General features: G+C 39.2%; 1 protein-coding gene across 3 annotated transcripts in view; it reads left to right on the top strand.

Annotated features, from left to right (window-relative positions):
- NUA (nuclear pore anchor) overlaps positions 1-23973 on the top strand; it is a 340816-nt gene that overhangs the window by 15736 nt on the left and 301107 nt on the right. For all 3 annotated transcript variants that reach the window (XM_089371934.1, XM_089371933.1, XM_089371932.1), the window contains exons 3-6: positions 17364-17462; positions 17569-17697; positions 17773-17865; positions 17984-18049. In XM_089371934.1, the coding sequence (XP_089228060.1) occupies positions 17364-17462; positions 17569-17697; positions 17773-17865; positions 17984-18049 (387 nt within the window). The remainder of the gene's footprint in view (positions 1-17363; positions 17463-17568; positions 17698-17772; positions 17866-17983; positions 18050-23973) is intronic.

Raw genomic sequence — 23973 nt, 5'->3', positions numbered from 1 at the left:
GCTGGTACTGTCCTTTTACTTGTTGTTGGCTACTACTAGCTTTGCTAGCAACTGTTGGCCCATGTTTGTATCAGTAGATCCCTTTCCCAACGACTCTTGTTGGCCACTAAATCCCACAGTTTCTTTGAGCATGTCCAAGGGGGCACCCTGCTCGACGCATGATCCGTTGCAACCATCTGTCGCTGTTGTTTGAAAACAATCCTGTCGCCTCTTATCAACCTATGACATGCCTTGTTGAAAATATTTGCGAGAAAGGTTCCATGATTTGTGCCTTAATTCAAGGAGCCAGAATGAGTTTCTCCTTGGCATGCTCAAGTTTCCTATAAGTTAGGCAAATTCCTATACTTTAGGATTCATTCCTAAAATTTAGGAGTTATGAAGCAGTTAACTGATGTGTTAAAGTGGAAGGTCGAGTTATTAGTCTTCTAGTGCAAGTTAATTGAGGAAAAGAATGCGTGTTTAGAGTCTCATGTCTTTGATTTGAGATAGGACGAGCTGCATGAGTAGTTAACTCATGCTAACTCAATCAATCACAAAAGCAAACTCCTTCGTTAGAAACTCATTGAACGTAGCCATTCGAATTGCTTTAAAAGGAGGAATAGAGGCACGTTTTGATCATTGTCTTGTGAGCACAAGTTGGTGAGACAAGACAATAGAGCTAACGGGTTTGTGAAAAGGTTGCACAGGTTGATGTGTGGAGCTTGTGAGAGAAAGGTGTGCCAAGAGTAGCTTGTGGGCATTATTGGAGAGGAATTTCCTTGGAATTGCGCAAGAATTTAGGAGCAACATATGTGCAAGGAATTAGGAGGAAATCAAGGAGCAATTCAGAGGTCTTGCAAGGAGTGTTTCAGCTTAGTACAAGAAGAGGGAATTAGATCAGATTCTCTATTGAAACAAGTTGTATTTGTAACAGATCTATTGCCTAAATTTATTCAATAAAGTTCTCAAACAAATAGAGGGTTTTACCAACTGGGTTCCCTAGAAAATTTTGTGCCTTGATTATTGTGATGGTGCGTTTGTTTCTGTTCCTATTCCGCTGCAAAATTTAGTAGAGAAATTCTATGTCTATATGAAAAGGAACTAGTGTTCAGATTGTTCATATTAGTAGTTGCAAAATTTTGTGGATCTTCTAAAAGTCATAAGTACCATGTGTCCTGTGTACCTCTGTGGTTGGTTCTTGATGTTGGGAGACTCAACTCTCCTCTAGTCTCCTATGCGCGCTTGGCTCGAACTCTCCCTATATTGGAAGTCCATGACTGAGTGGCTGCCTCCACTCGTCCTAGGCTATGCTCCTGAGCATCCTGTTGGTTAGCCCAACTACCAACTAGCTTAGACTGAAATTGAGATACTAGTTGAGGCTCCATCTTGAGAGCTCTATCTTGCTCTCGCTCAACCATTCCTTCTATACTCTGTGCACTACCTACCTTGCTGCTCAAGGCTGCACCTGTCTCAACCTACAACTTGTAGAGATTCTTCACCCTCAAACCTATCTGCTTCTTACATCCATAAGCTAGGTATTGGAGGTACGCCTTACCTCTCCTGAAGATGATATTATATCTTTTGTCCTTAAGGGTAGCTATCGAAACAAGATTTTGCCTCAATCCTGGAACATAAAGAACATCTATGAGATGAAGAGGATTCCCTGACTCCCTCTGAAAACTGACAGTACTGACTACTCTCGCTGCATATTGACCATCATCTCCACTACATCTCACAGTTTCTTTGAGCATGCCCAGTGGGTCACCTTGCTCGCCGCATGATCCCCTGCAACCATCTCTAACTGTCGTTTGAAAACAATCTTGTCACCTCTTATCAGCCTACGACACGCCTCACGTTGTCTACACAACTACTTAAACCCCATAGCGTTTCCTCTTGTAGTGTCAACTTCTTGGCTCTTGGCACTTGCAATTCCAAGATCGATTTAAATGTTGGCGCTCTGATACCATATTAAAATTTCTCGAACTCAACACCCAGTATTCGAATGACAACAATTATTCACTGAATGAATACACAGCCAGATTTCTAACACCAGAAATATAGTGGAAGAAAAAAAACTCAATCTGAATCACATATAAATATATAGGTTTTTTCCCAATCAACAATTCTTCATTAATGGATTAATTACATAACTTACTTAGGCTCTCGCCATTCTTTTTTTGTCGTTCAAAAGTTCATTCATTAGATTTTCAAAATAACATAGCTTACACAAAAGATGTCAACAGTCTTCGCTTTCTTGGGACATACAAACATTGTGAGATTGGGGACTAGAGCATACTAGTGAGGACAAATTAAATACATTATTTACGATAAGTGCTAAGGCCTTAAGCTACAAACATAGACACAAAAAGAAGCCTGAGTTGACAGTAGCATGTTAGGGAGGGGGGTGGGGAGGCATTACAGGGAATACCCAACACGACCATGAATGTGGAAGTCGATGTGCTCCACTCGAGCTTCCAAGCTGCAAAGATGGTCATTGGTACGTCGCTGATTACGCCGGAGGTTGTCTAGTTGCTCCAGGATTTCACTCTGATTGTATTGAATATCTGTCAGATACGCCACAATCTCATTGTGGTCCTCATACCTGTGGTCCTTGAGGATATCGATATCAAGTTGAAGGTGGCGTAGCTGCTCTACTATAGTGTCCAATGAGGTTGGGGCTACAAGGTTGCCTAGAGAATTGGCTGGAGAAATAGCCTCAGCATCCTCGGTTTCTCAACTGGCCGAATTGGCGAAAGATGAAGAGTGCCCAGGCTCGGGACGACCAGCCTAAGCTGGTTGACCCCTCCCTCGGCGAGGACGGCCCCGTTGGCGGGGCATGTTAAAATCAACAGTAGATGACCAAAAAAACAGGGGGAAGCCGCGGAGGATGCTATATCCCACCTGCAAAAGACGCAGCCAAACCCAAAACCACAGGGCCACTGCCCTACTACAATATAAACTTCCAAATTGCCACCAGAACCCAAAGAGGCAAATGAATCTAAGACCTCCCAGACTGGAGCACAAGGTGGAGAAGCCTTCGCAAGCAAATTCAAGGCATACCATTGGCCGCGAGTGCGAACTCGATTGAGGGAGAGCAGAGTGCAAATTCCTGCATGCAAAGGAGTAATGCCAAAACCATGAAGCCAAATTCCCGAAATTAAAACACCATTTGCACACCTGAGAGGAGCTTGCGCGGACGAGGGAGGAGCCAACAATGACCACTGATGCAGTAGAAACCTTTGAAGGCGAACCACGACTGTCCAGATTCCAGGGTCCCAAGGGCAGACCAAGAGGCAATATACAACTCGCGCTCGGAGGCAAACCACAGCTTCCTTGCTCCTTAGCCGAGAACAATGCCCCAACGGGATGCCATGACCCTATACCCAAGCACCTTCACAAACCTTCACTCCCATATTCATCTCCCGAATTGCCGAATTGAGATGCATAGGATGCTTACTGGCGAATTTAAAGACTGGTTGCGGGGAGGGACTCATCGTGCTGCGACAATGAATGTCGGTGTAGAGTGTCCAAGCTCTATCAATGACCGCGTGGAGGAGCTGGCCCGGGAGGCCTCACACGAGACAAATGGGCGTTGGGAAGAGCACCCCATCGAGGGACTTCGGCTATCGCCTTAGGATAATGGCTGAACTGAGAAAATACAAATTACAAAATTGATCAATAGCCTCTTTGCATTCTCGTAACTAAGAAACCTCTCTCAATCTTGTCGAGATTCAAATCATACTCGACCTTGCCCAGTGGCCTCCTTCAACCTTATTTTGTCAAAATTAGAATACCATTAATCCATTGAAAGAAGTCCAAACACATTGATAGCTAGATGCATTGTATTCATCATCTCCATGCTCAAAGGAAACTAGTGCCAATATTTTGCTTTCAACATATTAGCGTGCCGATACCTTCACCAAATCTCTTCCATATCCCACCTTTAACAAATAGATGTGTATCAATATAAGAAAGTTACTAGTAAGGGAGGAAACATATTGTATTGCAATGTCTTCACTCCACAACTCCCCATTCAATTTCAAATCAAGGGGGGATGTTGACATCATATGATTGCTCATTACTTGAGATCATCTATTGAACCATTTTATTGATTATAGCTATTTGGAGCCAACATATGTGTACCTAATTAACCCATTTATTGTACTCTGTTTGACTAAGTCAACCTAATCACCCTGCTGGAAGTTGGGGCTATCACCCCAAACCTAACAGACAAGTATCAATACAAAATTACACCCCTTAGAATTCATCCATTCTTTACTTAAGGGCACCACCTCTAAAGAATTCACTCTACTTATGGTAATTGCTAAATTTCTATTGAACCTAGCATGTGACACTATTAACCTAGAAAATTACAGATCTACTAAATAAATGCGCTAAGTTCTTAACACAATTAGCAAAAGCAAAATTACACCACTCTCAATCACAAGTGACACAGATACTTCCCAATCATCAATTCTTCATTAATAAGTCAGAATCTTATGCCATCGTTTTGGGATAAATTTGCTGGAAGGATATTGTTTGATCCATAATTTTCCCAACAGAAAAAATATTACTTTTGCACTCCTTAATGCCACCCTCCATGTCAAAGACTGGTGGGAAACTTACTGTGAGAAAAGGGCCGCGAAGGAATCCCCACTATTTTCAGTCGCACCCTATTGCGATTCTTTTTGAGACACTGTTAAGGAACAATATTACCATGTTTGAAGCTATGAATACAAATATATAAAACGGACCACACTACGACAGGAAAGGGACCAATAAGTGCCAGTGTTCACGAATATATTTCATACCCTACACACGAAGCTGGGTATCAAGGACTCTGAGTGACATCTGGTGCCCAAGTATCGTGGCTACTTGCACAAATACATCTACGCAAAAATGGAGTTCCTATACTTCTCCTTGCTTGGTGCAACGTATTGATATGCTGTCAAAATTGAGCAAAATTTAAACAGATGAAACGAGATGTTGCATCTACGAATCCAAAGCAAGGCAAGGTTGCCCCCAAACTGCAGAACAAAGGACAAAGCCAAGTTGGAACAACCCAGGATAACCAATTGAAGCCGCAAGTGAATAATAGCAATGGGAAGACAAAAAAAGACACGAGAAAATGGTGTGAGTTGGATCCATAAGGGCCCCACTCATAACACAAACAAATGTTGTACAAGGCAGTCACTGATAGTGAAGAAGAATGCTTTAGAGTCAGATGCAGGCTCCGACTTTGAACCAGACCCTGACAAGGGTAAACAGATCATCGACGTAGAACCTAGTGCCGTCATTGCTACCACCAAGGTCCAACACAGTGAGCCTGAAGATCCAAAGGAAGGTGAGTGTCTCTTCCACTCACAAATGTGGGTGAAGGGGACTTTGTTGTGTTTCATTATCGATAGTAGTAGTCAGAAGAACGTCATCTTAGCAGAGGTTGCTAAGCAATTGGGTCTGCCAACAACACTACACCCGCAACCAATACACCATTGGGTGGCTCCACGAAGGGCGAGAGCTCCGCTTCATCCAATAGTGGTGCTTGCCCTACAACATCAAGCCCTTCAGGGAGGAGGTATTGTACGATGTCGCTCCCTTTGAAGTTTGTGATGCTTTGTTGGACTAGCTGTACTTGTGGAAGCGTCCTGCTGTGTTTGAGTCTAGACCCCGTATTGTTATTATTACTTTGGGAAAAAACTTGTATAGGATACCAGAGGTAGCCTTGCCTACGACTATTTCTCTGTAATTTGCTAAGCAATATAGTAAGATCATCTCCCACACTGGGAAATTTGTCCTTCTCTTGAATCGCTCTTAAATTAAGGGGAAGATTCCAGTCACATCCATGGCTGCAACATAGGGCTTCTCTGCGTGGCAAAGGCTAATGGATAAGGTCGTGGAAGTGTACAGAGACATCTACTCCTCACCCACATGGATATCTTTGCACTGTCAAGTCAAGCATTCAATCAACATGACCCTCAGGGCACCTTTACCCAATGAGCCAATTTATCACCGCTCTCTTCTGGAAAACGAGGAAATCAAGTGGCAGATTCAGGCCCTACTACAAAAGGGGCACATCTGACCAAGTTCCTCACCTTGTGGGAGACCAATTGTACTCGTGTAGAAGAAGGATGGGACCTGGAGACTTTGCATTGATTATCAAGCCTTAAAAAGAATCACAGTCAGGAATATGTACTCTATCCCATGAATTGATGACCTTCTTGACCAGCTCAAGAGGGCAAATACTTTAGCAAGATTGATTTGATGTTCTGCTACCACTAAGCTCCAGTAGAAGAACCCGTGGATGTGTGGAAGACTTCTTTCAAGTCCAAGTAGGGTCTTTTCGAGTGGTTGGTCATGCCCCCACAACTTTCATGAGGCTAATGGATGACACCTTGCGTCCTTCAACCAACTTGTTTGTGGTTGTATATGTCGATGATATCCTCATATCCAGTGAGAGTTGCGAAGAGCACTTGCAACATATTTGGCAGGTCCTGGATACACTGCGACAACACAAACTATGTGCGAGTTTGTTAAAAAGCTCCTTTGGCATGGACAAGGTCCAGTATTTGGGTTACATTATTGATGAGCATGGTGTGCATGTGGATCCAGCTAAGATCCAAGTAATTCGAGATTGGCCGGCCTCGACGAGTCTCACAGAGCTTCGCAACTTCTTGGGCCTTGCTAATTTCTACCTAACATTTGTGTTGGGATTCTCTCATATCACTTGGTCCTTAGGTCAAGTTACCAAGGGCGGAGCAAAAACAACGTTTTTTTGGTTGGAGTCACAAGAAAAGGCATTCATTGAACTGAAACACCCCCTTTGCTCTGCACCAGTCCTCTTATTGCTAGACTTGCAACAACCTTTTGAGATTGAGACAAATGCCTCCGACTATGCTAATGGTGCAGTCCTTATTCAACAAGGGCATCCAATGGCCTATCACAGTGAGACTCTGTATGATACTATTCAGAGATACCCCGCCTATGATAAGGAGATGTACTTTATTGTGTAGGCCTGTTGGTAATAGAAACATTACATTCTGGACAAGGAGATGATCATCTACACGTATCACTGACCTCTTCAATTTATGTAGACACAAGGGAAATTACAGAATGATTGCCATAAAAAATGGTACACATATTTGCAACAATTCCATTTGAACATTAAATACAAGAAGGTTAGCATCAATCATGTTGTAGATTGCCTCAATCGACCCCTATTGTGGCACTGACCACTGTTCTCAACTCTTGTGGGCAGGAGACCTCCGAGTGGCTACAGTTATACAAAAATGATCCAAAATTCACCACCACATACCAGATGATGATGGAAGGCAAGCAAATTGAAGACTTCCACCTCTAGGATGCACTATTGTGCTACTTGGGACACCTTTGTGTTCTTTCAAGCAAGCATGTCAAATTGCTCTGGAAGGTGCATTATAGTCGTGTAGCGGAGCACATTGGCGTGGAGAAGACAATGATAATACTGCAAAAGTGTTTTTAATGGCTAAAACTCCGACAGGATGTTTGCAAATATATCAAATCCTGCACTGCTCATGCCATTGCCAAGCCAACCATTAAGAAGCAAGGCCTCTACAACCCTTAGGAGACTCCTAGTCGGCCTTAGGAATCATCTCCATGGACTATCTATCTTGCCTTCCTTCTACCAATAATGGTAATGATTGTGTTTGTGGTCGTCAATAGATTTTCTAAGATGGCCATATTCACTGCCTACAAGAAGCGTATCCTAGTAGAAGCCACTGCCAAGCTCTTCTTCGAATGAGTGTGGGTACATTTTGGGTTCTTGTAGACCATCATATCAGATCGGTATAACAGGTTTTTAACGGCACAAAGCTCACCATGTCGATTGCCTTCCACCACGAGATCGATGGCCAACCAGAGGTTGTCAACAAGATGATCGTGCACATATTATGCATGTACAACTCTAAGCATCCACGAACATGGGATGAGAGTCTCCCCTATCTTCAACACAACCACAACAAAGTTCTCCATAGCTCAACTCGCCACAAAACCTTTCAGGTGGGCTTGGTATTTCAACCATTGTGTCACATTGATGTTGGAATGCCCCTTGCAACTACACATGAAGAATCTGCATATGTTCAATCTTAAGCTGATAAAGCAACAATTTATTGAATGCATTTAACACATGTGCCATCAGGTTCATGATATCTCGCATAAAGCCAATACTAAGTACAAACAACGTCATGATCAATATCAGGCGCCGCACAAGATTCAAGTGGGAGACGAGCTTTGGTTGCATTTTCAAAAAGAACGCCTTGCAGGAGCCCAATGGAAGCTTCAACCAGTTTGATATAGGCATTACACCATCACCAAGGTTGTGAGTGACAACGCTTTTGAGCTTAATATTGCCCTGTTCCTTGGCTTGCACCCAATATTCAATGTGGACTACCTTCGGCCATACTTTCCACCATTGTCGGACACATCAGACATTGCTGAATGGTTGACACCAATAGATCTCAACCCATATTGCATTGAACAAGCCACAACTAATCGGATCATGGACACACAAATTAGGAACACTCACCAACAGAGGATCCAACTGTATCGAGCTGTTAAAAGAGGCCAGCTCTTGCACTAAGGTAAGGGGCTCACTAGGGACGAAGTTCAACACAAGTTGGCACTCAATACAATGGGGAACATTGCTTCCTAAGGGGGGAGGATTGATCCAGGTGGATTTTGGTGGCCACCCACCTATTCCACTTGGTTCCTAGCACAGTTTGCTATGAGTTTCTTATTTTTCAGCACAATTTCCTATTTTGGTAGTTTTTAGGTCATGAAATTTTGCAACTATTTTGAGGTCCTTAATTGCATTTTTTGGGGAATCGAGGAAACATTCATCGAAGATTGACATTTGCAGACAAAAGTAGTTGTCCTCGGATAACCCTTTCTAACTAGCTATCGTGCACGCCAAACGAAGATCATATGCCAAAGTTACGACCTTGGGAAGTTGACATTCTAACTTACATCATCGACGCCCATAAGCCTTTATTGTTTCATCTCCTAGGGTTTTAGATGATTAGGGTTTGGGTTTTGGATTTTAGGGTTTTTCATTTTTCTTCATGATAAAAGGCCTTAGAGCCTCATTGTAACATAATTTAGAAGGTGCGTAGTTGTCACATCTCTTCTCAGAGATAAGCTACCACTGCTTGAGCTAGTTTGCTTTCATTCTGCGTATAAACAATTTTCAGCATTTGTTATTTATTAGTTGAAGTTCATTTTCGCTGTATCTCTATGTTTTTGTTTAAATTTGTATTTCATTTCATTCCTTCATAAATCCGGATCAAGCGTCAAGAGCCTTGGCTCTCCAAGTGACAATAGTACATCATATATGACCTTGGACACCACTTGCTTCTAGGTTGTGTTGCCACTTTGCACTACATTTGATGATTCTTTAGGATGATACACGTAGACCCAACATGTCCCTAAGCTGGTCTTAGCACCATATGAGGGATGGTAGTTGATCCAGGGCCCAAATGAGGATGGTCTCACCTATTCCACTTGGTTCCTAGCACAGTTTGCTATCAGTTACTTGTTTTTCAGCACAATTTCCTATTTTGGTAGTTTTCAGGTCCTGAACTTTTGCCGCTGTTCTGAGGCCCTTAATTGCATTTTTTGGGGAATCGGGCAAACATTCGTCGAAGATGGACATTTGCAGATAAAAGTAGTTGTCCTCAGATAACCCTCTCTAATGAGCTATTGTTTACGCAAACGTAGATCGTATGCCAAAGTAATGACCCTGGGAAGTTGACATTCTAACTTACACCATCGAGGCCCATAAGCCTTTATTGTTTCATCTCCTAGGGTTTTGGATGATTAGGGTTTGGGTTTTGGATGTTTAGGGTTTTTCATTTTTTCTTCATGATAAAAGGCCCTAGAGCCTCATTGTAACATAATTTAGAAGGTGCATAGCCGTCACATCTCTTCTTAGAGATAAGCTACCACTGCTTGAGCTAGTTTGCTTTCATTCTTCATGTAAACAATTTTCGGCATTTTCTATTTATTAATTGAAGTTTATTTTCGCTATATCTCTATGTTTTTGTTTAAATTTGTATTTCATTTCATTCCTTCATAAATTTGGATCAAGCGTCGAGAGCCTTGGATCTCCAAGCAACAATAGTACATCATATATGACCTTGGACACCACCTGCATCTAGATTCTGTTGCCACTTTGCACTACATTTGATGATTCTTCAGGATGATACACCTAAACCCAACATGCCCCTAAGCTGATCTTAGCACCATATGAGGGATGGTAGCTAATCCAGGGTCCAAATGAGGATGGTCTCACCTTTAGAGACTTGGGATGGCTAGTACCACCTGGAAATCCCTCAATGTTGGAGTAGAGTCTAGCAATTTTAAATAATAATTAGTTAAACAAAGAGACATGTCTCTACAGACATGCCTATTCGTGAAAGGGTACTTACCTGGCTATCTATACAGGGCCCTCATTCTCATTGTATCATTCTTCATACATTTTATATAATAATATTTGTATCCTCAATGAATATTTTCATATTCCAAGTCTTCTGGAGTATTTGACGGGAAACACGAACTTTGTTCGTTCCATTGGTATCAGAGCTACGTCTGATCTGACATTTGGCCATCAAACTTCGTCAACTTTATTGCCATCAAGATTCAAGCGTTTCAATACGTAGTGGAGGTTCTCCATCCTTCCATTTTCGCTACTAGGCTTTGGCCATTAATTAAAAAATAAATAATTTTGAAACCAAAAAAAAAGAAAAAAAGGTAAAAGTTATATATATATATATATGTATATATATATAAATAAAAACAGAAAAAAATAAAATAAACGGCAGCTGTGGCCACCTGACAATAGCTGGTTCCACCCCTGAGAACTGTTTGGTCTATTCATGCTGTTTGCATAAATTTGTCGGTCTTGGATATTAAGAGCATTCGAGGTTGCATACAATTTGTTTCTCACTAACCCCCACATGACAATCGCCGCCGCTCCTCATTAATCCTGTCAACAACAATTGCCATCCACCATGCCACAACCACGACAGAACCGCCGCCGATGAGGTTGTTGATCCTGTCAGCCGCCACTATTGCCACTGCTGAAATCTCAGCCATCTTGACCGTTTTTCACCAGACCGCTCATTAACGTCAAGCAATGCCCGTCCACATTGTCGCCCTCTATTTCTGCGTATAATACATCTGCCTATGTCCTCTAACCATTGACACCTCACAGCAGAAAAAAATTGACGTTTCTAGAAGCTGCATCCCATTGCTATCACCATCGTTCCAGTGTACAACTCTCATTGTTGTTCTAGCCGTTGTTAAGATTTGCCCAACAAGCCCTGCCATCGTCGTTCACTCTTCCCTGACCATGTTGCCGCCACGCTGAGTTCACTGTCATCACCATTGTTGCTTGCGCCTTCCACCCTTGTCACTGCACTGTTACTTCGTGTCCATTAAAATCAACCCTATAGTAGTCAACCATTGTAACTTTGACTTTGTTCTGATTCGACATCTACATCACAACTGTCCACTTCAATTTTATTTTGAAAGAAAAAGTTGTGTAATTTTGGAAGTTTAAGTGCATAAGGTGGAATACATTAAAGGCATCAAGCGACATACATTAAAAATTGTGACGTTTGACCATTCACGTTAGTTATCCTTGACTTGGTAACACTTAATGAAGAGAGGATTAATTTAAGATAAGAAATTTTGGTAATAAAAGGAAGGTTTAATAATTAAAACAAAATATACAATTAAAATCATAAAAAATTACACTGCATAAAGTGTGAGAGACCAAGGAAAGTATCAAGGGATTAAAAATAATATATATATATATATATATTTTAGAAGTACAAATTAAAAATATAAAAAAACAGAAAAAAGAAAAAAAAGAAAATGTATTATAAAATAATACCTATATAATTAAATATTGCAGTATTTGAACCCATCTTTGAAGAGAGGAAATTGAGTCAAGTTCAAAAACGAAGAAATGGAAATTTTCCTACAATGGTCTTTTAGTTATCGATCACAATTTGATTTCATTAAAATGAAGCATCCAAGGAAGAAAAATTAATATCGCTATCAACACAAGCAACCAGGAAAATTATATCAACATTAATTTGGCCAATCAGTTATTAATTCTAGAGCCAAACATTGGTGAAAGGAAAAATATTTTTGGCCAAAAATAGTATAAAATTAGTTATTTACAAATGACAATAGATCATTATGAGTACATATCTCAATTTCGTGTTGTAACTATGGATAATAGAGAGTTTGACATAATTCTTGGTCAACCTTGGTTTAAGGAATTGGGTGTGTTCATGTTAAACATAGAGAAAAAAGTTTTGATGTTTTCTTATAAGGGGAAGATGATCACATTGCGAGACATGGCAATGAAGTCAAAATCGGTAATGTCATCATTAGAAGATTTTAGAGATGTTATGAAATTAATACCTCAAAGGAATCAAAGCTTAATATTGGAGAAGCAAGAAGAGCTTGAGGAGGCTATATCTAATAAAAACGACGAAAATTCTCGTTTAAAAGATCATATTCAAAAACTACTGGCACAAATAAAGTTTTGATGAGAAGTTCAATGAAAGTTTATCAGAGAAGGAAGAAGAAAATTTACTGTTCAAGAACCTTAATAAAAAATTATTAGAACAAATCAAGTGTTTAAAAGACGAGAAGCTTGAATACCAAAATAAAATTGACTCAAAAAATAAGGAACTCTTACGTCTCAAAAATCATAATCAGAGTCTACTCACTCAAATTAAGAAACTTTAAAATGATAAGAAATCATTAAACAACAAATTAGAAGAATTTCTCACAAAGGAAGTAGTATCGACGTCTTTAGTCTTGTCAGTCCAAGTAGAAGAAAATGGAATGAATATCGATCCAGTGAATACCACAACTCAAGAAGAAGACACATCGGTTAAAGAAAAACACACTCAGATGTTGAGACGAAGGAAATTCCAAGTGAAGTTATTGTAACCAACTCGACGACATCAGAACCTGAAGTTTACCAGAATCTAGCCACACACATGATAAGGGAAATCAATAGAGATCTTTATCTACATCCAAATTACAAGAACAAACATCTCAATCAATTGACGAGTCCGTATCACTCAGAACATAAACAACACGCATATGTTCTGAAGAATACTGAAATGCGCACAACTCAGTCCAGTGGTAACAATTCATCACAAATTTCCAGTAATCAACTTGTATTGACAAGGATGACTGTCCTGAGACAAAAAGGCATTTGTAGCAGAAAAAGAGATCAAGTCCATTCATCAACGAGCTTTGAGGTCAAAGCTTTTTGAAGGGGAAGGCAATGCTATGAACATAATTTATGTAAAAATAATAAAAATAGATAATAAATAATAATCATAATAACATGTAATTAAATAATAATTAGTTAAACAAAGAGGCATGTCTGTAGAGATATGCCTGTTCGTGAAAGGGTACTTACCTGGCTATATATATAGGACCTTCATTCTCATTGTATCATTTTTCATACTCATATTCCAAGTCTTCTGGAGTATTTAACGGGAAATACAAACTTTGTTCGTTCCACGTTCCCTCTTCCATGCCATTGCTCAAACCCTAGGTCTAGCGTGCCTTATTTTTGGCTTGTCTAAGAGAAGCACATTGCTTCTTCTTCATCGCTTGAGCCTTGTCCTTAAGTTGAGTCCTCCCTTAGAAGCCTTGTAGTCACCTTATACCTTTAAGCATAGAACACTTGTTAGATGACCTATCTACCGGGATTCCTCCCATCGGTGAAAATCCATAAAAAGCAGGGGTTAGTAGCTGTTGTGATGACAGTTGACTGCTACCTTATTGCTGTCACTTGGTCTAGTTTTTTCCTTTAGGGTGCCCCTCCACAAGGCCTGCTAGATATTTTGGCAATAATCCCCATTGACACATTGGACAGGAACCTATTTTTAATAGATTTCTGGCATTATTCTTTATCACTCTGTCTTGAAGTTTCAATAATGATTTCCACTCTCTTCTCCTTCATTTTATAATAAAGGTTTTCATTTACTTGAATCACCTAAAATACAAACTTTATCCCTTGAAAAAAAGATAGATCCTTCTCAAGAAAACTATTTCATTTGAATTAACTTTAGTTTAGGCAAAATACAATTTAAACTATTTAACTCCTACACAAACAAAACCCAATTGTCAAACTTGGCTGCTACTACATTGATGAATTGCAACATAGTAGATCATCATTTCAAAGATGAAATCAAGTGCACTTCTCACTAAATCATTGCTGTAGATGTCTCATGATTAGTTTTTTCACTGTTGGAGTAATAAACAATGAGGAAATGGCATGGATTATGACAATTGACAAACAACATGAATCTCACATAGATCATGACAACCAATAAACAACTTGTATTTCACAAACCTTAAAATGAACTCACCTTCATGAATGAGGTAGATGGAATAGAACTGGTAGACAAAGTGCCCCCAGAATTGCCCAAAATGTTTCCAGCCTGTTTTTATATGCAAAAATGTGTTTGGGTCGTTTCTTGGAGAAAAATGCCAAAAATGACTACTTTCCTATGGTTAAAATAAAAACAATAGACTTTTTCCCAAAACCTTAATAATGTTGTCCTCCAAAACAAGTATTCATTTTCAAAAGTAAAATTGTTTCCCAATTTCACATGATTTTGCTAGCAACACATATAGTCCATCATGAATCCACAGTATGGACCTATAAGGAGGCTGTCATCACACGCTAGTGGAAATGTAACATCATAGCTCAGTCAGTTTTTATGAGAACTGTACATTTTAGGTGGAACAAAACTGAAGTGACATACTATCTCATGGACCAAAAAGTGTTGAACATGGCCCTTTCACAATTGAACTAGTGACAATATTGCCTTCACAACTCATTCCCTAACACCATGGTTCTGAAATCCTCATGTCGTCAAATCTAATGAAGGCATTCATCTTCTTTAGATCTGTCTCAAGAAAGTGGAAGACCAAATCCAAAAATTGAGAGAACTCAAATGGAAAGAAATGTCATAGATAGTCTTTCCAGACAGTATTTTTAATGGTATCCAGATAGTGTCCTTCTTTATTCACAAATGGTTTAGCCAAGACGTAGTATCTCAATGCCAACCCCTGCTAAGCTTTAGGTGGTTTTTGACTGGAGTTGGAAGCAATTTTAAGTAGCCTCTTGTCTTTCATGTTTGTTTTTATTGTGCTTGTACTTTGTGTAACTAGTCATAGCCATATCCCCAATGGGGGACATACATGCTTGGATGACGATAGATAGGGTGTATTGCTTTTATTTTTAGAATATTAAATTATAAAATGTTCTTGGATTTTTTTGATTTTCTTCCATGATTATCTAGAGATGTTGTAGCCCCAAACTTGACATCCATATAAGATAATAGGACTGAATAGAGTCTCTGAAAGAGGAGTTTCTTGTTTTTCACAACCAGAAGCCCATGGATTTACAGTTGTTTTTAGGGCCAAAATAGGTTTTCCACTGTCCATTAATCCTTTTCTCAATACATTAGCCTTCTTATGACTGTTGAGTTCGAGATATCTGTATGAAGTAATTTACTAGTTCGTATTGTCTTACAGAAAATTAACACGAGTGATCATTTTGGATTTTATTATCATGATTCATAACCCTTTGTTTTGTCAGAGTTCATTGAGATACTGGTGCTAGTGCAGACATCCTTGAGAATTCTTAGTTTCTTGTTGAGATTAGAGAGGCACCTTGCTATCAGAACTATATCATCAGCATAAAGAAGGATGTTGATTATTCCAGCTAAAGTAGTGCCAGCGCAACCAGCTTCTTCAAGTCAGAACTTGTCAATGTAAATGCAAAAATGGATAGGGAACAGGGGACATCCTTGTTTAACTCCTATATGACAACTGTTTTTTTCAAATGAAGCGTCTATGCCCTTCAACATAGCAATAACATTCTCATACAACCTTAATGCAGTGGCTTTCAGGTTTTTAACTGAAAGGAACCTTAAACTCTTTTAACATACTCCAAAGGCTCTTTCCAGTTACTGTGTCAAAACTTAAAAGCTTTCCTTAGGTCAACAAATCAACACAGAAGACTAGTTTTATTATTACGACACCCCTCTTCAATGATCCTAAGCGTAATTAGGTGGTCCATGGTTGAGGATAGCTTCTAAAACTAGCCTGGCCTTCAACCCTTTTATCATGACTTTCTAAGTACATGCTATTCTTCCTTTTTAGATTATGATATCATTTTATATGCCTAATGATATCAATTCTTGTTGTCAACCATGGATGGTGGCATGAGGAAAAATCGTAGCAGTATATTGACTCAGGTCTCTTGAATGAAGAGTCAGGAGTGATTACTCAAAATCTTAAGATACTGCTGGACTGCTGCTACAACTGTGTATGTCAAAAACTTGTCATTTGGATACCAGAGTGTTTTTTGGCTGTAAACCGTAGATGTGTATGTTGAGAACACTTTGTTTTCTCGTTGGACTCTGGAGCACGGCTTGGTTGAAAATTCTGAAAATATATGTTCCTATTTGGTAAATGTAATGTGTAGATTGAGCTCTTCATTGGGCTTGTGAGTCAAACTCACTGAGCTGTGAAACCTAGGCAACTACTTACTGGTCAGAGTTGTACTGGTAAGGAATCATGAATCAAACTCACTGTGGGCAAGCCAGAGTCAAGGCCAGCAAATTTGCCTTGCTGACATTTTAAAAATGGATTGTTTTGGGGGCCTATCTGAGTTTTAATTGAACTTAGCAAAAATAGCTATTTAGCCATGTTGTCAGAGCCAGGCAAGAAACATAAGTTGAAAGCTGCAAGCATGTATGAATATGGCAGACAAAAAGGTTTGTGTACATGAAAGCTCAAATTTTCCTGAGGAGTGCAACATTATATAGAGGCCTCAAATGACTTTTGACCTTTCTTATTCCTTCGGTTCTAGTGATATACATAACACGTCTCACATGCACACACATACATCAATCTGATAACTATATTACAGTTTATTTTTATAGAATATTCTTTCCCAACATTTGACCATTATTCAATATTGTATAGCAAGATCACATATTGCATTTTGGAGGCAAGTGACTTGGCCTTTTGATTCAAAGATTGAGAAACTAGTTACGGGCAATTATGTGTTTGGTCATTTGATTCTGTAATATTCTTAATTTCCAATTGCAGCAATTTCCACTAAATATTTGTAGGACATGTTAGTTTCTTTCATAAAATGTGTGAGATATGACATATATATGACACTTTCATCTAGCATTTTTGATATGGCATCTTTTGGAAGTAGAGAATATTTTGGTTTGATGCAGACTTAATACATTCCAAATGTTGTACTTAAGTATTTTAGTTGCCAGGTTGCCCTAACAGATGAGCGTAGTGCTCTTCAAGCCAAATTGCATGAAAATGAAGCAGAACTTGCCCGCTCACGCACAACGCAGGCTCGCCTTTTACAGGTGCCAATTATATTGGCTCTTATGTCTGTTATGGTTGCAATTCAAGTGAGTTCTGATCTTACTTGTACATCTTTCATTGTGTGATTTTAATGCATATTTTGAACAGGAGAAGGAGCTCACTGAGAAGCACAACACCTGGTTAAATGAGGAGTTAACATCTAAAGTGGATGCAATTCTACAGCAGCGCCAAACCAGTGCGGAAATAGAGGCAGATCTTTCTGCTAAACTTGCAGATGTAAGTTTCTAATCATAGATGTGTCTAAAACTAGAGAGATTTTGAAAGTGTCTAATGTATGTATGATGTTTACAGGCTGAAAGTAAAGGAACTGAATCTCTGGCAGCACTACAGAGGAGTAAAGAGAAAGTGAAGGATCTGGAAGAAAAGCTGGCATCCACAAGAGAGGTAACATAGTTAATGTGATTTTTCTAGTTGATTGTGCTATTTTTTCAGAGCTGTTATTGCGTTTATTTTATTTTTGTTGGGGTTGCTATTTTTCACATTTGCTGTGTTAATATTAAAGGAGCTACAATTCACTAAAGAAGATGCTGCTATCAAGGAGGACCATCTTTCAGCTGAAGTTGCAACAGTAAGTCTGAGGTTGAAGATTTTTGGAACTCGGTCTTGTCCCTTATGTACTCTTTTTGATTGTATTTGCAAATGATAAATATTTTGACAGGTTATGAGTAAATCTAGTTTAAGAAAGAAAAATGTTAGAAGTTGACCTTTTTATAATTTTATGAAGATATACAATACCTTTCAACATCATTTTATTTAGAAAGAATGATTAAAGGGCTTATATCTGTCGCAGTTGATGCAGGATATGTGAAATCACCAACTCCCTGTCTGGCCATTAATACATTGTCAGGACTAGAGTCAATACTGGCTGGAAATTTCAGCCCATCCACTATAGATGTAGAAACTGATTTTACTCCAACTAGTGAATAGTTTCCATATCTAGGTAGCAAAGTATATTTGTTTCCAGGGGCTAGGCCTTTCAGGCTTGATTTAACTTGTAAAGAACTCTTTCCAAAAGATTATGCTCTCCTGCAAACTGTTGCCATCCTCATGTGCATCAGATTCGGAGCTTGGAGTTAGAGGAGGATATTTCCTGCTTTCGATGAACGATCTTGCCTTAGGTGAACATATCTACTTATTTTGATGCTTGAGGCATATCACATATCTTGAGGTGTTAGTTGCATATTTGGAGGTGAACTCATTACCAAAGGGCTACCTCACATTTTGCAAGGCATGTTCTACATATTCAGAGGCATGACATTGTTCATGTATACAACAAAATCTCACACTTCTTGAGATAAAGTCTGAAAGCTTTTGGCCAACTATCCTCCAACTCAAGGGTGGGTTCTCTATGGATAGAATTCCTAGGGCTTGATGGTTCCAAGATTTGGGCTCAAAAGTTGCTATGGTTCAATTCAAAGGCTAATATCAATTGATAGAGTCTCGAATAGGTCCTCGAGCACACAAAATTAATGAATTAGCAGATGGTCTTGAGAAAACCCTATCAAAACAATTTTAAATATTATAAAGAAAAAAATAGGTAATGGAGGATAGATGATCAATGCCGTAGTTTGTCTGTGTATTTTTTTGTATGTGGTTCATGGTCCTCGGAGATTGGTGACCACTACATCCACAGAATATTGTACTAGGCATATCCACTCGAAGTGATCACTTCTCGCTGGCTCAATCATGGAGCCTGTACCCGAGAGTGTTGAGAGAATTGAACCTGTGACCTCTCAATAGCATAGGTGCTTTAAAGACGGGAACTCGACCCACTGAGCTAACTCTTAAGGCTTAGTTTGTCTATATGTATGTATGTATGTAAGGTAAAGAAAAAACCCATCTTTATTCCTCAAATAATGGAAAGAAGGGTTGAACTCAACAAGGGACAATGAAGTAAATACCAAATAAACTAACTTGGTGCATGAACACTCATCCCATGGAACATAATACCAAAAGAAAGCAAATAAGTCGACCTAGAAGAATTATGAAGAATTAAAATAAAAATTTGATTTTTGAGTGACAAGGAAGCCCATAAAAGTCAAGTCGGCCATGAGGGTGAAGGGATGTGCCCCTTGGGTTATTGTACTCCCATTTGACAAGTATATATAGATGATGTGACATTTGATTTTCTCCACCAATAAGAGCAAGCATGAAGAAGTATGTTTTGGAGACCATCTTTCTATCTTTCTATCTCTCTCTTGGTCTCGCGTGTGAAGGAGTCTTTGACCGAGTTTTTCGATGAGTTTGACCAACATTCTTGAACAGTCACACACGTGAACAAAAGGATGAATTTGACCACAATAGTTGATCGAGTTTTACTGTTTGATCAAGTTGACTTGATGTAAATCCATATTGTAGTTGACCATAGGGCTGAAATTTGATTGCAAGAAGGTTGACTAGTTTGAGTTGATTGGTGTCAACTTTTGATATTTTGGCTAGATTGACTAGTGTTGACTTGTTGAAGATTGACTAGGTTTGATTGGTGTTTTGATTTGGATTATTAGCACATATTTCTAGACAAAATTGCTAATTTTGTAAACCTTGCTGAAGAATAATTTCTCCTGTGATCCGCAACCACGCTCTGATACCATGTTGGTATTTCTAAGTTTGACACATTGGAAACCCTTCATGTACTTTACTGATTTATTCCTACCTACTTGTTTTGTTAATTAACAAGTTATTTACCATGTAAATATTGGAAATAAATACAAGTACATGCTCAACACATTACAGATCATCAATGGAAGGAAACAAAAACAAGCACACAAGTGACACCGTTGTTTTTTGGACTAATGTCCCTGGAAAAACCCAATGCGGGAAAACTGGTGCAACTATCTGAGGGTTTGATTTATTAAGTAGTTTTAGAATACAATTTGGGTGCTAAATGCGACTCACCCAACAGAGAAAAATCTCTGCAGTAGTACCTCTCTACTCAGAAGCAGATATTCCAGCTGAAACCTCGGATAAACACTCCGGCAGCTCCACAGCTCCAATCAGCCCCATGAAACCCCATCGTCAGCCTCTAGGGACTGCATCAGCTCTCCCAGCAATTCCTGCTGTTCTCGACAGTTCCAACCGTTCTCGACAATTCTTGCTTATGCCCTCTGCGGCAACTTTCCTCGCTGTTCTGGCAGTTCCTGACAGTTCCGGCTTCTTCGATTTGCGTCAGCTTTCCCGACTGTTTCGGCAGTTCTGGCTTTTCTGCCCTCTGCGTCAGCTTTCCTGGCTGTTCCGGCAGTTCCCGACAGTTCTAGCTGTTCTTGACAGTCCTGACATTTGCCCTTTGCGTCAGCTTTCCCGGCTGTTCCGGTAGTTCCTGGTGCTATCTCTGCCTCTCTGCTTTTGTATTCACTGTCCCTCAACTGCAACTCTGATCACTCTCTCAACTTTCTCAGCAAACCCAACCCCAAAAAGTCGAAATCTTGATCTCTTGGTGTGTTCTCCAAGTGACCCTCAAGCCTCCTCTTATACTTTTCTCATTGGCAAATCAACGGCCGAGATTAAGTCCCTAATCAACGGCTAAGATTAGATTTAGTTTGATCCATGACTTTTGGACCATTCTAAACACAGTTTTATATTAATTCACATTAATATTTTAATTTTCCCTAAGTTTAGACTTAGGGACTCCATTAAAAACATTAATTATTTTAATATCTTCCAAACTATTTAGAATCTTCCCAAACCCTTTCTCATGTGGCTTAGCCTCTCCACCAATTTTCATGGCTAGAGCACATCCGATGCTAATTTGGAATTCATTACACTCATTATCGGTCCCATTATCCAGTGTTGTCAACTTCAAATCTTGGAAGACTAGGATACTCCTTATCTCGGAAGAGAATGAGCTTTAGAATCATGTGGATAAAGTTATTCTGGAGCCACAGGGAGCTAGGGAGAAAGCCAAGTATAAGAAGAATGAAGCCAAGGTGATGAGGATCTTGGTAGATTACATAGGGACCATTTGATTCTTCATGTTGTTGCTTTGAAGACTGCCAAGGAAGTATATGATGCCCTTGTAGGATTGTATAAGAGCAACAACACTAGTAGGAAGTTAACATGAGAAAATGTCCAAATGTCCGTGTAATGTCATGATGACTAGATTAGATTTTGTTATCTTATGTGAGTTTCCCCGATCTGAGATGAGCTTGTAGCCATTAGAGATACCATTGATGATGTAGAGCTTGTTATAGTGATTCTCAATGGATTTCCCACATGGGAGCCATTTATTCAAGAAATTTGTGCATGAGAAAAATTGCCTAAGTAGGAAGGTTGACTTAGTCTTGGAGGGGTCTTTGTCAATGGTTTTAGGTCTTGGAATTTGTCATTTGAAGATTCTATAAGAAGAGAAGAATTCTTGTGGGTTTTCCTCTCACGAGGAGAGGTTTTGGCCTTGGCCAACAACCTACATTTTGTGTCCTCTTGTCTCATTTTTTTTTCATTGTCTGGTTGTTGTTTAATGATGAAAATATAATAATAAACAATGAAAGAAGCAACTAATCAAGTTAAGTAAAAATACACTACAAGCAGTTATCAAAGTAAGAGAAATCACCTAATGTAGCTGCCCCTATATTTCTCAACATGGTATCAAAGCTATGGTGACTACAACAAGAAGAAGAGGCAGCTTGAAGATCACATTATTGAAAAAGGACACATAAGGTCCAACAAGAAGGAGAGGCAACTTGAAGATCACATTGTTGAAAAAGGACACATAAGGGCCGAGGACAAGGAAATCATTAAGGAGGACTAAGAAGCACCAAGGAGAAGTATTCATCTCAAAGATCACATCATCGCAAGGAGCAAAAGACCTCAAGGACCCTACCTCCACTTAAAGAAAGGAATACACATTTGAAGCATCTCGAAGTCTCAATATTCAACATTTCTACGTCCAAAGGAAGCAAGAAAAACCATTGCCGTCATCATCAAATAAATCAAGGCGATCTTCCTCACATTGAAGCAAAGAGCACATGTCGAACATCCTTGAAGAAGATCATCAAGGAAGCAACATCATCAAGAAAGAATCAAGTTGAAGATATCATCATATAGGAGCATCTTCGCTTGACAAGTATCTTAATATTTATGTTTGAATCTACTATCAACATGACTTCATTCTGCAAGGAAAGAAACAAACTGGTTAGGTCATCAAATTTCCTTGCATGGGAGAAGAGGATAGATTTGATCCTCATAGAGAATGAAGTTATTGAATATGCAAAGGGCTCTATCACCAAACCATCTCAAGAGCATGCTCAAACATTAATAAAGTATATGAAAGGGGAATAAGGACTCAAAGAATCCTCATAGAATCAATCAAGGATTCCCTCATTTGTTATGTAGCAAAGTTGGAGAAATCGAGTGATATCTATGAGAAGTTGGTAGTATTGTTTTTTGTAAGCATTGCAAGAGAAGTTATATCACTGAGAACCGAATTATAGAAGATGAAGGTATCAAAGGGAGAAGGGGCAACCTCAAACCTTATGAGGGTATCTTAAATAAGAGATCAACTACAAGAGCTAGGGGAAATAATGTTCGATTAAGAAATGACCACCGTTCTCAATGCACTACTTGATGAATGGGGCAACTTTGTACGAAGTTACCGAAGAAGTGGAAGAATCAGAAAAGAAGAAATCAAAGGAGGAAGTGAAGGATCTCTACTATGACTGAGATAATATTCTTCACTTAGTTCTTTTCAGTTATAGAAAATGATAAGAAGCATCACAAGTATGATAGGATGCATTATAACAAGATAGAGATGACATCATCATAAAAGCATGGAGGGATAATTGAAGTAGAGAGTCTACATGGTTATAGAAATTATCGTGATAGAAATGATATCTCTATTGGAAGCATATAAAGACAACCAAAGTAGCAGTATATATGGTTGGAGGAATCTCATCTAGCAAGATAGAAGATAAAGAAGAGTCCTCAAACATCATCATTATTAGAAAGGAGCATTTGTAAAATGAGTATCATCAAGATGCTCCACTAGAATCTTTATGAGAAGGTTCACTTCTACTTGGAAGAAGCAAGTCTCTCGCAAATAGTCCACATTCCACCTTGTGTGGGATCCACTGTTTAGAAGAATGATGGTATGGTGACAAAGGAGTGCAACATGTCAAGTTTGTTGAAATACATTCATCTTCAAGCAAGGAAAGGAAGTGCTAGAAGAAAGTCTAGATGACCAAAAGGAGGACGAGGTATGTAAATATTTGATAAATAAAAGTCGTGTCGTCATATAGTTCTAGATAGCATGGTTGAATGCTCTAGCTCATGAGGATGATAGAACAAGGCATGATGCATGAAGACATGTAGACAATTTTCCTTGAACTCTTATGAAATCAACATAATATGAACTCATATGGAAGATGAGGTGGTTGACAATTATGGTTCCTATGATGAAGTAACTATGAATAGAAGTTCCTGGGGAAGCAATATGTGAAGAAAGGACGAAGTGTTCGTGAAAGATGCAACTATAGTCGCGTTAGATAAGTGATCAACATC

This window comes from Pinus tabuliformis, chromosome 8, assembly GCF_031772625.1.
Source record: "Pinus tabuliformis cultivar Carrire ecotype Pingquan chromosome 8, CPIR1, whole genome shotgun sequence".
Taxonomy (NCBI): domain Eukaryota; kingdom Viridiplantae; phylum Streptophyta; class Pinopsida; order Pinales; family Pinaceae; genus Pinus; species Pinus tabuliformis.
Note: the sequence above shows the minus strand (reverse complement) of the source record. Positions and strands in the feature narration are given on the sequence as shown.